Below are 17,106 nucleotides of genomic sequence, written 5' to 3' on the forward strand. Positions count from 1 at the left end.
AGGTGGATATACTCCACTGCCCACCTTTTTGATTTCAGGGCAGTGGCTGCAGGTGCCAGAGACAGAATGCCTCCGACTGGCTGATCATCATTATGTGACAACCCTTGTGCAGTCTCTTTTCTTCAAATTTCTCCAGTTAGGGCTAAATCATTAACCCTAACCCTGAACCATAGGACTGGAAATTCTTCCTGTGTTTACAAATCTTTCATGTCGCGCTCTGTGCTTCTACTTCGCATATTGTAACCTCAGAATTTGGTTTTGGATCACCTTTCCTACCTGAGGACACTATCTTAAATAAGGCAAATTTTCAACATTGCTTGATGTCATCATGTGACAATATTGACATCAATAGCCAGAAATGCTTGTTAGCCTCAAACATTTTAAACAGTGACCTGATTTTAACTTGCTATGGCCCCTGCTGGTATTAGAAAATGATCCACCGAGTTCATCCACTAAGTTTGACTGAATCTGTAACTATGTTAAAACATAAAACTTAACATTTTAATGCAAGGTATCATGTTTAAATTTGATAAGAATCACAGTAAAATATGATCATCAGTATCACTTGTGAATTTGTATCCCATGTGAAAAAAAATGTCACTATTACACAAAAAATGGCATTATAACAAGTTCCACATTATAACAAAATGTTTTTTTCAGCTGGTGCGCTGTGCTTCCATACAAAGACGAGTCAAACATATACCGTAATATACTGCAAGTTAAAGAAAACAAAAAAGTCAACAAATACTACTTTAAAAATGTGTGTAGAAATTTGTTTTTAGGGAATAACATTTTTTTTTCTTTTTAATTTATAAATTTGATAATGTAGATATCATGTGCATCAGCATTAACTTGAAATGACTCAGTTGAAACAAAAAGATGAATCCAAATTTTTTATTTTTCTTGATTTGCATGCTTTGTATAATAAAATATGCTCTATTGCTATGGATTCAGATTATCTTCTGAAAGACATCTTATCTCACCCCCAACTCAAACCTATGTAGAGGTTTGGATTTAGGTCAAGGATTTTATATATATATATATCCCCATGGTGTAAAAATATACACTTTACAAATTATTTCATAATTCAAATATTATGGCTGTAAAACTACAATACAAAATGGTTGCTCATTCTGTACATTTATGCTACACATTTCAGCTTTAACAGACAAAAGAAACCAAGTGAATTAATTAATAATCATAATATTCAAATAAGTGGTAAAAAAAACAAACAAACCGTAAAACAACTCATTGAAACAAAACAACAAAAAAAAAGAGACAAAATCAAAATTTTTACTTTATTTACTATTACATTTTGTATAATATTAAAAGTTTTACTCAGTCCAGTGACCAGTTTTTGTTATTCATTCAAATCCCCCCCACAGTCAAAGCTTCTGCTGCCGATGTTCATGTCCATTTCGTTTTCTGCACAGCAGCAGACACATCAGCAATATTATGCAGAAATTCATAAAGTAACTTTGCATTAGTTGCATTCCCGAGTAGTTCTGTAAGTTTTTCCTGGCTCAGTTTGACCAGATCTGCCAGGCTGTCTGCGTTTTTTATCAGGGCCTTGTAATTTTTCGTACTGACTCCAGGCATTTTTAACAGGAAGTCATATGGGCTGGGGTTGTAGAGATCTGAGAATTCAGCCACCACGTCTGACTCAGCTGTGACGGCCTGAGCCGCCGCAGCGTCGGGTTCAGGTCGACCACGCTTCAGCTCGAGGAAGAGCTCGGCTGTGGCGTGCGGTGAGGGGCACCACAGTATGCGGAGCCGTGGGAAATGCAGCGTGAGTAAGGTTAGCTTTGATGTAATGTCATTGGATGAAATCTCTTGGTGGAAACTGGAACGGGCGATCAAAGAGAAGGGTTTAGCCGGGTCGAACTCGATCAACAGCACGGGTTTCCTGTAGTATCGGGTCATAGACAGGCACTGGGTGTACAGGCGGCCACTCTGCAGTGAGCTAATCAAATCGCTGACGCTCTTGCGTTCCACACATATGTCCGGAGTCAAGATGTAGTCGCCGACTTCAAGGGTGATGGGATCGATGTCCAACCCACGGCGGTGGAGCAACGAGGGCAGTTCACTGCGGAACTCGCGCATGTCCACAATGACTCGTGAAGGTTCTTTGGGCTGCTCTTGTCCCCCTGAATGTTGAAGGGAGGGAAAAAAAAGCCAGTTAAGATACTCATTTAAGCAAAGTTTAAGGTATAGCAACTCCAATGTGGTGGCGCACCAACATGCAACATCACTGTACAAATACTTATGAGCCTGGCTGTATCCATCTGTCAAACCATGAGCCTTGAAGGACTGTGGTGGTGAAATTTTTCAATGGAACTAAAAACTCCTGATTACACTGAACGCAGGGAGGAGTCTTCTTCGTGACACATGGTTAGGAACACGTGTTAAGGTCTTCCAAAAAGGTTACAGTAACTAAGAAAGTAAATAAGTCCTGTTTAGCACTTGAGGCCCATTTGTGCTGGTTCTCCTCTCCAGAGTCCATATCGTGAAGCAGGTGAGAGTCTACAACTGAGATGGGATTCCAGCCTGACTCAGGTTATTTCCCCCAGTTGAGGCCGGTACCCATTCTCAACTGGGTGGGCTAGAACAAACAGGTAGCATTGCAAGATTTGAACCCATGTCCAAATATTGGTAGCCCTGCTCCTTCTCCACTGAGCTACTCACTGTATGCAGTAACGTACCTAGTGGCTAAATCCTGCTTCACAAGCATGGTAGGTAGCAATGATGAGTAAAACCGACCTGCTTTTCTGGTGTTGGTGGTGGCATTGGCGGGATCTAAATTCCTAGCAAGGTCCAAGTTGGTGTCTTCCCGCCCCTCCCTCTCCTCCGGGATGACCATGGTGGCTTTTTCCCTGCAGAGGAACACATGCAACACGGATAAGAAGTTCAAACCTCAAAACTGTAAAATTCACTGCAAAAAACCTACACGTTAAACATCAAGGTCCAAACAAGAAGTAAAGGGCAGGGATATACATCTGGAGCTGGTTCCTGGGCGCCAAAAAGGCGACCTCTGCTCATAACCCGCAATTAGGATGGGTAAAATGCAGTAAACACATTTCATTGTGCAGGGAACATGTTCCTATGTGCATATGACAAACTTCTTTTGAATCCTTTGAATCCTTTCAAGGCAAAACAAGAAGTGATGACTCAAAGTCTGTTAGGGGTTTTGTCTTTGCTCTGATCTCTCTTGCAGGCTATGGTTGGTCATAATATCACATCTGATTAAGACTTCAGTGTGTAGGCAGCAGACACGCCTCAATTACCAGGTTCTACTACTGGAGTTGAAGTACTGATGCTAGTTGTGCACGGCACAAGCAACAGTGACCTTGGTGGCCACCAGACGTAGGCTTTGGAAATAAAAAAAGTCTTTCGTAGGCCCTCTCCGAGTGTGGATCAGCTCGAATCATCCATTGCTAGGATGCTGGAGAGGTACAGGTACTGGGGATGATGGGACATACTGGTTTTGGCCATACCTTCATTGGATTGTGAGGAAGCAGGCAGACTGTAGAGGTCTGGTGCCCGCTAATGACATTTGGTGGAGTCTGGGGGCCTTTATGGCTCTTTGGGGGGATGTTTCTAAGTAACAAATTTGTCAACTGACTATAATGATCCAAACTGTGTTCTACTTCACAGGTCCACCATCTTGACCACTTGACTTTTTTGGACAAGTAGTAACAGTTTTTGTCTTTAAAATTCTTTGTTGTGCTTTGTTTTACTTGTTATTCTGTTACTGTCTGTATGGGCAGAGCAGATGGTTGTTCCTGGTCACTGTTGCCAATGTGCTTGCTCAAGGGGTGGGTAAGATTAGACCTTACCCTTGTGAAGCACCTTGGGGTGCTTGAATGTACCTTCAAAACCACATATATGTTGAGACAAAGAGAAGGAAGAACAAACATCTGCTTCAGTCACATTCATACAAAATCTTTTCCGCAGGGTCGTGAGGAATTGTGTGTTACTTGAGTTTTAGAGCATAACCACTGCTAAACAATCAGAAAACAAGTTTGTTTCTATAATTTTGTGGATTTCTGTGCAGAAATGGTCCCTCGCTAGAAACTGCACCTGCTCCGAATTCATCATCCATCCAGCTTCCACCAACCATCCAGCAGGTGGCTGACAGCTCTGCAGGATACACTCTAAGCAAAACAAACTTCCTTTTTTCAATCAATTTAACGCATCAAAATTTGCCAAATGTTAATCAGTTTATCCTCATGATACGGACTCTTAGTTTGGAGACATAGACGATGTGGGCCGGATCTGGTTCTTTAGGTTTTTCTGCTTAATTACATCTTTTGTAGAATACAGATATTGTGGTGATTCTGACCTGATCAGATGTTCAAAAGCTTTCTTCTCTTTAGACAGAGCAGTCAGGTACTTTTGTTCTTCTGTCGAACCTCCGTAGATGAGGAAATAAACTCTACAATAGGGTGAAAAAAGTGATGACATCATTAGACGAAGGGTTTTCACGGTGCTGATGGTTTTTCCTCACACATACAGTACCTGAGAGGCTTTCCAGGCAGGGTGGCCTTATAGATTTCCAGTTGGCGAACAAAACTGATTTCAGCGTCATATAGCACAACGAAACTGGGCTCCACCTCATGCAGTACACGGGTCAGACTGTGGGGGTCAGTGCAGCCCTTCAGAGGGTGAATAACAGTCAGCGGGTCCTTTAGGACGCCGTAGTAGTCATCAGAAGACAAATCCAACTTCAGTTCTTCTTCACCTTCTTCCATCATATCATCTTCTTCATTATCGCCATCTCCACTGCTGCCCATCGCCGCTGCTTCCTGCGTCTCCTCTTTCCCCATCATCTGCGTCAGGGTCAGAGAAGGTCTGCTTTTACTCTTTGCAGGTTTTTTGCCCGTCTTTGATACAGGCTGCTTTCCCTTAGCTCTTTTGTCAGGATGTCGCTTGCCCTTTCTGTTCGAGTCAAGCTCGAAGGCGGCGTCAGCCACGGGATCCCGCTTGCAGACGGTGCGGCTGTAGAGCCGGTTGAGCAGCCAGTCAGAGCCACGTCTGATGTACTGCTGCAGCTGAGCACAAGTCCGGTCGTCACTGGCACAGATGAGCACGTGACCTGGTGGCGACAGCAGACAGTCACAAGTGCTCGTCGTACACGTGGCACACTGAGTGAATAAATGACGGATTTCAGGCCTGTATTGATGACGCCGGTAAAACTGATTGTTCTGTTCCTTTTTGCACAACATAGGATGGAATTAGACAGAACCACAGCTGGAGTGTCAAACATGTACCAGATCTTAGGGCTGGGATGATACATTCATCTGCTGATACGACCCGTATGCCGATACTTGGGTGGTGATTTGAAACGTATCGCGATTCTTCAAGTACTGCAGTTTGATATTACATTATATTGTGCGCATTTTAATACCAGACAAGGATGAGAGTTAAATAATACACCTGTAGTGACTGTGCATCAGAAATAATTTACAATAACAATACATATCACATTTTTAAGTGTATTTTTTTTTTTATTTACATACAGAAACCAACAGTTTTTGAAGTTTTTTGAAGTAACCTACTGCCTGTCCATGTACAGTGGGGTAAAAAGTATTTAGTCAGTCCCTGATTGTGCAAGTTCTCCTACTTAGAAAGATGAGAGAAGTCTGTAATTTTCATCATAGGTACACTTCAACTATGAGAGACAAAATGATAAAAAAAAAATTCCAGGAAATCACATTGTAGGATTTTTAAAGAACTTATTTGTAAATTATAGTGGAAAATAAGTATTTGGTCAATAACAAACAAGCAAGATTTCTGGCTCTTGCAGATCTGTAACTTCTTATTTAAGAAGTTCTTCTGTCCTCCACCTGTTACCTGTATTAATGGCACCTGTTGGAATTCGTTATCTGTATAAAAGACACCTATCCACAGCCTCAAACAGTCAGACTCCAAACTCAACCATGGCTAAGACCAAAGAGCTGTCAAAGGACACCAGGAACAAATTTGTAGACCTGCACCAGGCTGGGAACAGTGAATCTACAATAGTCAAGCAGGTTGGTGTGAATAAATCAATATACTTTTTTACCCCACTGTCACAACCCATAAAATGATGAAATTACTTTTCATTCCCATTCCACACTCTTTCCAACTATAACCTTCTGTAAAGAAATTTGAATTACATTGATTCTGTGCTTTAAAAATCTATTCTTTTATTGCGAAAATAAATATTGTGATATCACAAATGTCATTCCCCCACGCCCACCAGATATCAAGAACGTGCATGTCGTAGTTTAATCTACTGTACATGCGGGGATGAGTCGACTCAGTCTTCAGAGCAGAGATGCAAATAGGACAAAAATGTCTGCACCCTCAGATGGACTACGAAAGGTATTGCTCAGTTTATTTGAGACCCACTAACCGGGTTTGTGCTGAGAGCTCGTATTCTCCTTCTCGATCTCCTCCAGCACCTCGGTCAGCGCCTCCCACTTTGGGCTCTTCTCCAGCACCAGCTCCCGCCTCACCTCTGAAACACACACGAGCATTCAAACGGCTTTTTAATGTCCTCACCACAGTCACATGAAGGGATGGCACACACGTTAGCGCACCGCCCCGCCAGATCATCGGTTACCTGATGATTCTGGCTTCTCAGCTTCGGCTCCTGCTTTCAGCTTCTTCTTGCTCTCCGGGACGCGGTACACTCGGCGCCTGGCGTTCACAAACATGGAGGTACTGGAGTCCAGAAACAGCCACCCTGACGGTTCCAATGATACACAGGAGCACAAACTGGATAACGTGGATCCACTCAATCCTTGAACTTTGCAGACAAACTAAAATACAAATTCGTGCAAGGGTCAAGGTGGCACCTGCAGGGAGGCTGCAAGGTGCTGCTTACGTACATCCTGCAAAAACTGATCAATCACCTTCAGTGATGTCCGGATCAGCTCAGTTTTTGTCTGTCCAGATATTTGGACATGTTCATGTTAGTGTGTCACTTGCTGCAAAAAAAAATCTTATGAAGCCAAATAACCTCGTTCTGCATATCTGTGCTTTAATTTTGAATTTTGTGGGGGTCCACCTTTGAAACTTAAAGCAACACGGTGGAAACCGGACAATTAAAAATGTTTGGCTGTTAAATTTCATATTTACTAAAACTGTAATTCAAAATTACTCTTGGTGAGATTAGCAGAAAAACTGGATTCATATGGTTTAACTCTTTATCACAGTGTTCCGTGGACAGATTTGTATTGAGCGAGAGGTTCAGGAAGCAGCCGTGTGGTTTCCTTCTGTTGTGCATTTTACTGCTTCCTATAAGAGGCAACACTGAAGTTCTACAGGCGGCTCTCTGATGGATTTTCAGCGCCACGTTATCAGCAGACAAACTGGTTTCCACATTTCACCTGAATTGGAGCCGAAGACCTTCTGGCTGGAACGCAGCGACTCCAGCAGATTGAGGAAGGTGACGCAATCATACTGTGTCAGGTACAGCAGCAGCACTCTCAGCACCTTCAGGTCCTGCACCAGCGCTTTGGTCTTGGCACCCAGCTGGTGCCACAGAGGGTCCAGATAGTGACGGATTGTCTGGACGGATTAAAGAAGAGATGAGACGCAACATTAGACGTGGATATTCAAACCGTAAAGACTCAGCTGAGGACTCCGCTTAAAATTGTAATGCCAACATGGAGCGTTCACACTGCATTTAAAACTGTCCAATCTGCTTTTCTGCAGGAATTCCTGCAGGTGAGGTTTGGCTACTGCAGAAATCGGTCTTTTTCCTAAGCTCAGGACCTTCACGGCAGTGCACCTTTTCGAAAGCGTTGCCGAGCGTGTTCTCCAGCGAGAGGTCCTCAGCCTCCAGGGTGGGGTTGTAGCGTTTAAGCTCCTTCAGGCAGGCGCTCATGATGTCCAGTATGGAGCTCTGGATGGCCCTCATAGCCGGCGTCAGAGACACGTGGAGCTCCACCACCTCCGGTTTGTGCCGATCCAGTGCCGCGTTCACAGAGGCCTGGAACCTGTGAAGCAGGCGGCAGTCAGAATTTTAAAAGAGACGCTCATGAAGACATGAGGTCAGAGAAAAGGACAACCAACACCCCGTCAGCCATACAGGAGGTCTTAGGTTTGTATCACTGGAGTGTCAGTAAGATGAGAAACTCAAAAATCTTTCAAAATCCTGTTTTAAAAGCACATATCAGGAATTGAAATGATGTTGAGTTAATCTACTAGTGGAGGTCACCTGGGCCACAGGTAGAGCTTCTTGACGAACAGGTTCCTCATCACGCGCTCCACCTGGCAGAACCCTGAGGAGAATGCCGTGGCCTTGTCAGTGAAGGCCTTAATGAAGCCCGTTTTATTCTTCTGCCTGAAAAGACGAAGGATGAAAGCCTCCTGACACGACTCGATGATTTTATGGGCGCGGTACACCAGGATACCTGAAGGGGGCGATACACAAAAATATGTGACAGAGAACACATTTGCAGTAATTTGGAAATAACTGATTTCTGGTGTTTCCTTCAGCTTATACAACCCCTGGCAATAATTATGGAATCACCGGCCTCGGAGGATGTTAATTCAGTTGTTTAATTTTGTAGAAAAAAAAGCAGATCACAGACATGACACAAAACTAAAGTCATTTCAAATGGCAACTTTCTGGCTTTAAGAAACACTATAAGAAATCAGGAAAAATAATTGTGGCAGTCAGTAACAGTTACTTTTTTAGACCAAGCAGAGGGAAAAAAATATGGACTCACTCAATTCTGAGGAATAAATTATGGAATCACCCTGTAAATTTTCATCCCCAAAACTAACACCTGCATCAAATCAGATCTGCTCGTTAGTCTGCATCTAAAAAGGAGTGATCACACCTTGGAGAGCTGTTGCACCAAATGGACTGACATGAATCATGGCTCCAACACGAGAGATGTCAATTGAAACAAAGGAGAGGATTATCAAACTCTTAAAAGAGGGTAAATCATCACGCAATGTTGCAAAAGATGTTGGTTGTTCAGTCAGCTGTGTCTAAACTCTGGACCAAATACAAACATGGGAAGGTTGTTAAAGGCAAACATACTGGTAGACCAAGGAAGACATCAAAGCATCAAGACAGAAAACCTAAAGCAATATGTCTCAAAAATCGAAAATGCACAACAAAACAAATGAGGAACAAATGGGAGGAAACTGGAGTCAATGTCTGTGACCGAACTGTAAGAAACCGCCTAAAGGAAATGGGATTTACATGAAGAAAAGCTAAACGAAAGCCATCATTAACACCTAAACAGAAAAAAACAAGGTTAGAATGGGCTAAGGAAAAGCAATCGTGGACTGTGGATGACTGGATGAAAGTCATATTCAGTGATGAATCTCGAATCTGCATTGGGCAAGGTGATGATGCTGGGACTTTTGTTTGGTGCCGTTCCAATGAGATTTATAAAGATGACTGCCTGAAGAGAACATGTAAATTTCCACAGTCATTGATGATATGGGGCTGCATGTCAGGTAAAGGCACTGGGGAGATGGCTGTCATTACATCATCAATAAATTCACAAGTTTACGTTGATATTTTGGACACTTTTCTTATCCCATCAATTGAAAAGATGTTTGGGGATGATGAAATCATTTTTCAAGATGATAATGCATCTTGCCATAGAGCAAAAACTGTGAAAACATTCCTTGCAAAAGACACATAGGGTCAATGTCATGGCCTGCAAATAGTCCAGATCTTAATCCAATTGAAAATCTTTGGTGGAAGTTGAAGAAAATGGTCCATGACAAGGCTCCAACCTGCAAAGCTGATCTGTCAACAGCAATCAGAGAAAGTTGGAGCCAGATTGATGAAGAGCACTATTTGTCACTCATTAAGTCCATGCCTCAGAGACTGCAAGCTGTTATAAAAGCCAGAGGTGGTGCAACAAAACACTAGTGATGTGTTGGAGCGTTCTTTTGTTTTTCATGATTCCATAATTTTTCCTCAGAATTGAGTGAGTCCATATTTTTTTCCCTCTACTTGGTCTAAAAAAGTAACCGTTACTGACTGCCACAATTTTTTTTCCTGATTTCTTATAGTGTTTCTTAAATCCAGAAAGTTGCCATTTGAAATGACTTTAGTTTTGTGTCATGTCTGTGATCTGTTTTTTCCTACAAAATTAAACAACTGAATGAACATCCTCCGAGGCCGGTGATTCCATAATTTTTGCCAGGGGTTGTAGTGATTCGAAACATATGATGATACATCCATGGGGATTCAACACAGATTGCAATACATCTCCAGTGCTTCAATATGTCTCAATATACCTACAGCGATTCAATACATATGACGATACACCTAAAGCAATTCAATACATATCACAATACATAGTCACATATTTGTTCACACTAATTATGTTGTGTTTTCTGACTTGTATATTTTATACATCACTTATGATTTTTCTGCAAGAGGTCATTAGTTCTTACATGCAGTATTTGACTTTTTATGGCATCATTATATTCATGCCAAAAAAACTACAATTTGATACAGGCCCCACAATACGATTATCACGATACACAATGTATCATTCCAGCTCTAAAAATCAGACATTAAATTCGTGCAAGGGTCAAGGTTAAATGTTGTAGACCTCCTGCTGAGAACATGCCTTTTACCACTGCCACACAAGCACCAGACTGCTCACAGCCGCCAGACTGACCCACAATATTCCCACAAGCTAAAATATTAGAGCCCGACCAATATGGATTTTTTGAGGCCGATGCCAATAACGATATTTGGATGAACAAAATGCCGACAATCGATAAATCGGCTGATTTGGCGATAGCCGATAAATCATCCGATCAGCTGAATGTTTCAACCACTTAGCAGTAAACGAAAGTTTTTCATGCTAGAAATAAGGTCTACACAATGTGGGCTTAATAAAAAGCGTGACCGACGCAATGAAGCACATTTGACACATTACTACATAAACTGAGCTAATCAAACTGAGTTGAACTGAAATGTGGGGTGAATGTAATCGCAAAGTTATTACAAACAACATCCTTATAAACTTACTTGTATGCTATTGTCAGCCAATCAGTGTAGTGTGACGGCAAACTACGGGGGCTGGTGATAAACACATTTAAGCAGGGGAGTAAGCAGCTCTCAGCTGAATGGAGTCAGAGCTCCATCTACTGGACAAACGGTGCAAGGACATTTTACATTGCTGACACAAACATTATTTCAATAACTGTTCTGTTTATGAGAAATTATCAGCGTTCTATCGGCAAAATTTCAGCTGATAGTGAGTACTTTGAAAAGGGCTTATATCGGCTAATAATATCAGCCAGCCGATATATCGGTCGGGCTCTATAAAATATCATCATCACCAATCACATCACAGGAAGAAAAATAAAATTTCAGCTAAAATTTCAGTCGTCAGCGCACATAGCGGCGTTCTGACCTGTTACGAGGTGAGCCGGGATGCGGTCAGTGAGGAAATCAACCACCAGGATTCTGCTGGTGACAAACAGAACCCCTCCCTCGGTGTAAACGTTATACCGCTCGGCGCTGTGCACGTCACTGGTTACGGTCCTCGGTAGGTGGGTCACGCCCTCCACGCGCAACAGCTCGGTGAAATATTCCTGAAAAAGGAAAAAAGTCTGTGTTAAACGTTCTTCCTAGTTTCTACTCTCCTCAGACCGATACCGACTCCTGAACCCAGGACGACACAACGTGATCACAGTCCAGGTCGACGCACTGGTTATAGTTTGGGTGTGAAGACAACAGCAGCAATCAAAGCTCAAAATCCTCCAGTTTATGGACTGAAATGAACCATATAGGGGCTTCTGTGCAGTTTTTTTTTTTCTCCTTCAGTCTCGTTTTTACTCAATGTGGACTCATTTTTCACTCCTGCACCCCTACGGAAACATCACAATCACAGCTATAAGTCGGCAAAAAAATATATATTTTCTTCAGTATAGTGCAGTTATTTACTAATATAAGCAAATCGTTGGCGTCCCAAGGTTCTTGAAATGGAGCAATATGTCCACCTGGTGGGCATTTACCATTAATGCAGGTACAATAGAGTTTTGCCAAGAGCTCCAGTGTTATAAATCACAAAGGAATAAAAAAAAAAAAAAAAAAAAGCTTAATTTCTTTGCAAAGCAATTTTACAAAAAATAAATAAATAATTCTGTAATCCATGCATACTACGTTTTTCCAAGTGCCCACTTGAGGGAGTGGTTCCCCCACATATGCCATTTCTCTCTTTCTACTTTCATCAACATAAGTCTTCATTCTTTCCGTCGTCTCGGTGTCTCATGCTGAAATTCAGTGGAAGATTTCATGAATTTCTCTCACGGAACTCCTGGTCTCAGCCGAGTCATTCAACGTTTCGTAGTTGTGCTGAGAAACTCAGGATCTTTGATTTTAATGGAATCGGGATTGAGCAGTTTATTTGTGGACAATTTTTTTTGCTAATGAAACATGTATGAGACAAACGATTTTGGCAAAAGCTTGGAGTTTGTTATTTTTCCTGACAGAGGCATTCAGGGAACACAGTTAGTTCAAGGACCATGAGAAATGTGAAAACCCAATAATTTCTGTTTCTTACAGTTTCTAGTTATGACTGTCAGAAGTCCTACACAGTCTCTGAGGCCCATTGGCCCAGTGGACACCAACATGTGAAGCTGATGAGTCCAAAGCTCCCCCTGTATGGTAGTTCCAGGCAGGTTACTCCCCCAGTCAATGCCGATACCCATTTACAATCAGGTGGACTTAGACACACCTAGAATTATACCCCAATCATTATAATTCTACACCCACAGAACCACGGGTGGAGACAAAGAGCAGACTTTGCCTTTGTAGGTTTGACATGACCTGTCTTACTGTGTGGTTGAGAGACCTGGACTCGAACCAGTGACCAAAGGTGAGGACTGGATGTCTTTGGTACTACATCTCGTTGGGGAATCCTTGGGTACCGCTGGTGTGACTTTGTGTCAAACAAATGGTTACTTAGTGAGACTTGGATGAGGACGATCACTTGCACTGTGAGGAAACATCAGCTTTGCCATTTTTGACCATGTGACATGTTTCATCATGTGACGACCCCAGCCAAGAGCTGTGATGTGAACTGGGTCCAAATACAGAGGAACAACCTAATAAACACACCAGAATCTCAATTCTGATATCTTTTATTCCATGCAGTTTTCTAAACAGGACAAACTCTGTTTTGTCCCCTCGGGGACTCTCACTCCTGAATCTGAACACCACTTCTGGAAGGGCGCTGTGCAGTTCCAGTTTCGGACCAAGGCTCTAAACCCAACGTCTCAACTGCCTTGTAAGCTTACAAATGATTTTATCTCAAAAGATTTGGGTGGTCCGCTGCCAAACCACAGCTTTGCACATTTCTGGAAGTCTTGCACAGTAAAATATTCCGATGGTCCAGGTCCTATTCCGGAAGAGATCAATTTTGCAAAATAAAATAAACCGTGGAACATTTAAACTAGCTTTGATCTGAATTAATATGTATGAATTAGATAACCTATAATCTAATAACTGTTTAAATCAGTTTTAATCAAGATATTGGGAACTGTAAACTACTTTAAACCGGCTAAATGTGAAATGTGGTTTTGACTGAACGTGGAAACACAAATAAGTCAGAAAGCTTTGTTTTTTAATTTATTTGGACTTAGTGGTTTGCAGAAAGAAAAAAAAAACAATCCTGCCTAAAGTGTGACATCATAAAGGCGGGTCGAACCTGTTCCGGGGTGGTGGTGTTGAGCAGAAGAACCAGACTGTCCCGCTCCGAGTAAACGCGCATGAACTGGACCAGGATGCGGTCGATGCCCATCCCCTCCGCCGCCACCAGCAGCCCGTCCGAGCCGAACAGGTTCAGGAACATCTCGGTCTCAAAGTCCAGCAGCGGCCCCGCCATCCCGGAACCGCGACAACCACAGGCCCAGCGGAACCGCGACAGCTGCACCGGATCAATATGTTTTTTCAGCTGAAGTCTTGGTGCTTAACAACAGTCACGTGACAGTGGACGATCAACGACACCCGCCGTTACAGTGTGCAGTGCGTTGTTTAAGAACACCGCCATCTAGTGGCGGGGAGGGATATACCAAATGGAAAAAAAAAACAAAAAAAACCTCGTTTTGTTTCTCTGATTTGAAAAAGTGACAAAAAGTTCACTTTGATCTGATCTGGATTCTGAAGCCTGAATAAATAAACGGAAAAGTAAAGTTCTTTTTTCCAATTCGGTTCAATTCTATTTATTTAGAATTTGCTCACAAACAAAATAAAATACCACTGGCAATTAAATTATAAAAAAAACACAGAAAAGCAATAATAATAATAAAACGTTGACTGAAAAAATGTAGACTTTTACACAGAATGTTCAATTTGGTAACTCATTTAATTTTAAATTAACCAAACGCAACAACAAAGCCATAACATTACATAACATTACTTGGGTTCAAGCCTGTCACGCTAGACCTCTTCAAATTAGACCTTTTTCATCAAACTTATGCAAACTGATATTATTCCCATTCTCCAAGGTCTAACTTAACTAAATATACCAGTTACTTTGATCTTGGACCTTGGCTATGCCTGCCTCAAGAGCCATGCAGTTTTTTTCAAAAACGCTGCAAAATTCGGGATATTATGTCCTTGTTTTCTTTGTAGCTTCCCAGAGGTTAATGCTATGGCATTGAAAGTGGTACCAAATGAAAGCTAATAAAATTGTCTTGCATTTGGTGTCAAACACATGAACACCTGTGTAAATTTTAACTAATTTTAATGCACAAACATACATATTTTTGATGCTTGGAAAGGATGACATCATATGATACACAACTTTATCTCAAAAATGTTACTCTATAGTCTATACAGCTCTACTAAAGCTGTATGCTGCGTCAAGCTCAGTGAACGTCACATGACAAGTAAAAAGCCAAATTATCACCAAGTAAACTTGAAACAAAATCATAAATTTCACTGGAAGTAATGAGTAAAATATTCAGTTACAATGAGCCAAATGAAACTGAATATATTAGCACTGCTATTAAAACAAAACATGTATTTTAATATTTTGCATTAACCTCCAGGAAACAATTATACACTGAACAAAAATATAAATCCAACACTTTTGATTTTGCTCTCATTTTTCATTAGCTCTATAGTCTATAGTTCTATAGCTCTATAGTCTATACAGCTTTACTAAAGCTGTATAGACTATAGAGTAACATTTTTGAGATAAAGTTATGTATCATATGATGTCATCCTTTCCAAGCATCAAAAATATGTATATTTGTGCATTAAAATTAGATAAATTTACACAGGTGTTCATGTGTTTGACACCATATGCAAGACAATTTTATTAGCTTTCATTTGGTCAATCAATCAATCAATTTTATTTATATAGCGCCAAATCACAACAAACAGTTGCCCCAAGGCGCTTTATATTGTAAGGCAAGGCCATACAATAATTATGTAAAACCCCAACGGTCAAAACGACCCCCTGTGAGCAAGCACTTGGCTACAGTGGGAAGGAAAAACTCCCTTTTAACAGGAAGAAACCTCCAGCAGAACCAGGCTCAGGGAGGGGCAGTCTTCTGCTGGGACTGGTTGGGGCTGAGGGAGAGAACCAGGAAAAAGACATGCTGTGGAGGGGAGCAGAGATCAATCACTAATGATTAAATGCAGAGTGGTGCATACAGAGCAAAAAGAGAAAGAAACAGTGCATCATGGGAACCCCCCAGCAGTCTACATCTATAGCAGCATAACTAAGGGATGGTTCAGGGTCACCTGATCCAGCCCTAACTATAAGCTTTAGCAAAAAGGAAAGTTTTAAGCCTAATCTTAAAAGTAGAGAGGGTGTCTGTCTCCCTGATCTGAATTGGGAGCTGGTTCCACAGGAGATGAGCCTGAAAGCTGAAGGCTCTGCCTCCCATTCTACTCTTACAAACCCTAGGAACTACAAGTAAGCCTGCAGTCTGAGAGCGAAGCGCTCTATTGGGGTGATATGGTACTACGAGGTCCCTAAGATAAGATGGGACCTGATTATTCAAAACCTTATAAGTAAGAAGAAGAATTTTAAATTCTATTCTAGAATTAACAGGAAGCCAATGAAGAGAGGCCAATATGGGTGAGATATGCTCTCTCCTTCTAGTCCCCGTCAGTACTCTAGCTGCAGCATTTTGAATTAACTGAAGGCTTTTTAGGGAACTTTTAGGACAACCTGATAATAATGAATTACAATAGTCCAGCCTAGAGGAAATAAATGCATGAATTAGTTTTTCAGCATCACTCTGAGACAAGACCTTTCTGATTTTAGAGATATTGCGTAAATGCAAAAAAGCAGTCCTACATATTTGTTGAATATGCGCTTTGAATGACATATCCTGATCAAAAATGACTCCCAGATTTCTCACAGTATTACTAGAGGTCAGGGTAATGCCATCCAGAGTAAGGATCTGGTTAGACACCATGTTTCTAAGATTTGTGGGGCCAAGTACAATAACCTCAGTTTTATCTGAGTTTAAAAGCAGGAAATTAGAGGTCATCCATGTCTTTATGTCTGTAAGACAATCCTGCAGTTTAGCTAATTGGTGTGTGTCCTCTGGCTTTATGGATAGATAAAGCTGGGTATCATCTGCGTAACAATGAAAATTTAAGCAATACCGTCTAATAATACTGCCTAAGGGAAGCATATATAAAGTGAATAAAATTGGTCCTAGCACAGAACCTTGTGGAACTCCATAATTAACTTTAGTCTGTGAAGAAGATTCCCCATTTACATGAACAAATTGTAATCTATTAGACAAATATGATTCAAACCACCGCAGCGCAGTGCCTTTAATACCTATGGCATGCTCTAATCTCTGTAATAAAATTTTATGGTCAACAGTATCAAAAGCAGCACTGAGGTCTAACAGAACAAGCACAAAGATGAGTCCACTGTCTGAGACCATAAGAAGATCATTTGTAACCTTCACTAATGCTGTTTCTGTACTATGATGAATTGTAAAACCTGAGTGAAACTCTTCAAATAGACCATTCCTCTGCAGATGATCAGTTAGCTGTTTTACAACTACCCTTTCAAGAATTTTTGAGAGAAAAGGAAGGTTGGAGATTGGCCTATAATTAGCTAAGATAGCTGGGTCAAGTGATGG

At 41.4% G+C, this 17,106-nt stretch overlaps 1 protein-coding gene across 1 annotated transcript; it reads right to left on the minus strand.

Moving 5' to 3' along the window:
* Positions 1-1,026: 1,026 nt before the first annotated feature.
* On the minus strand, positions 1,027-13,943 carry ercc4 (excision repair cross-complementation group 4). The gene is made up of 11 exons (XM_034194091.1): positions 13,695-13,943; positions 11,397-11,577; positions 8,210-8,405; positions 7,781-7,988; positions 7,377-7,557; positions 6,608-6,730; positions 6,398-6,502; positions 4,519-5,095; positions 4,343-4,435; positions 2,761-2,873; positions 1,027-2,147 (listed from the first exon to the last, which is right to left on the minus strand). Exons 1-11 carry the CDS (start codon positions 13,869-13,871, stop codon positions 1,408-1,410), a joined length of 2,694 nt encoding a protein of 897 aa, XP_034049982.1. The 5' UTR covers positions 13,872-13,943; the 3' UTR covers positions 1,027-1,407.
* Between the last annotated feature and the right edge of the window lie 3,163 nt (positions 13,944-17,106).

Source organism: Thalassophryne amazonica, chromosome 18, assembly GCF_902500255.1.
Source record: "Thalassophryne amazonica chromosome 18, fThaAma1.1, whole genome shotgun sequence".
In the NCBI taxonomy this organism is placed as follows: Eukaryota; Metazoa; Chordata; class Actinopteri; order Batrachoidiformes; family Batrachoididae; genus Thalassophryne; species Thalassophryne amazonica.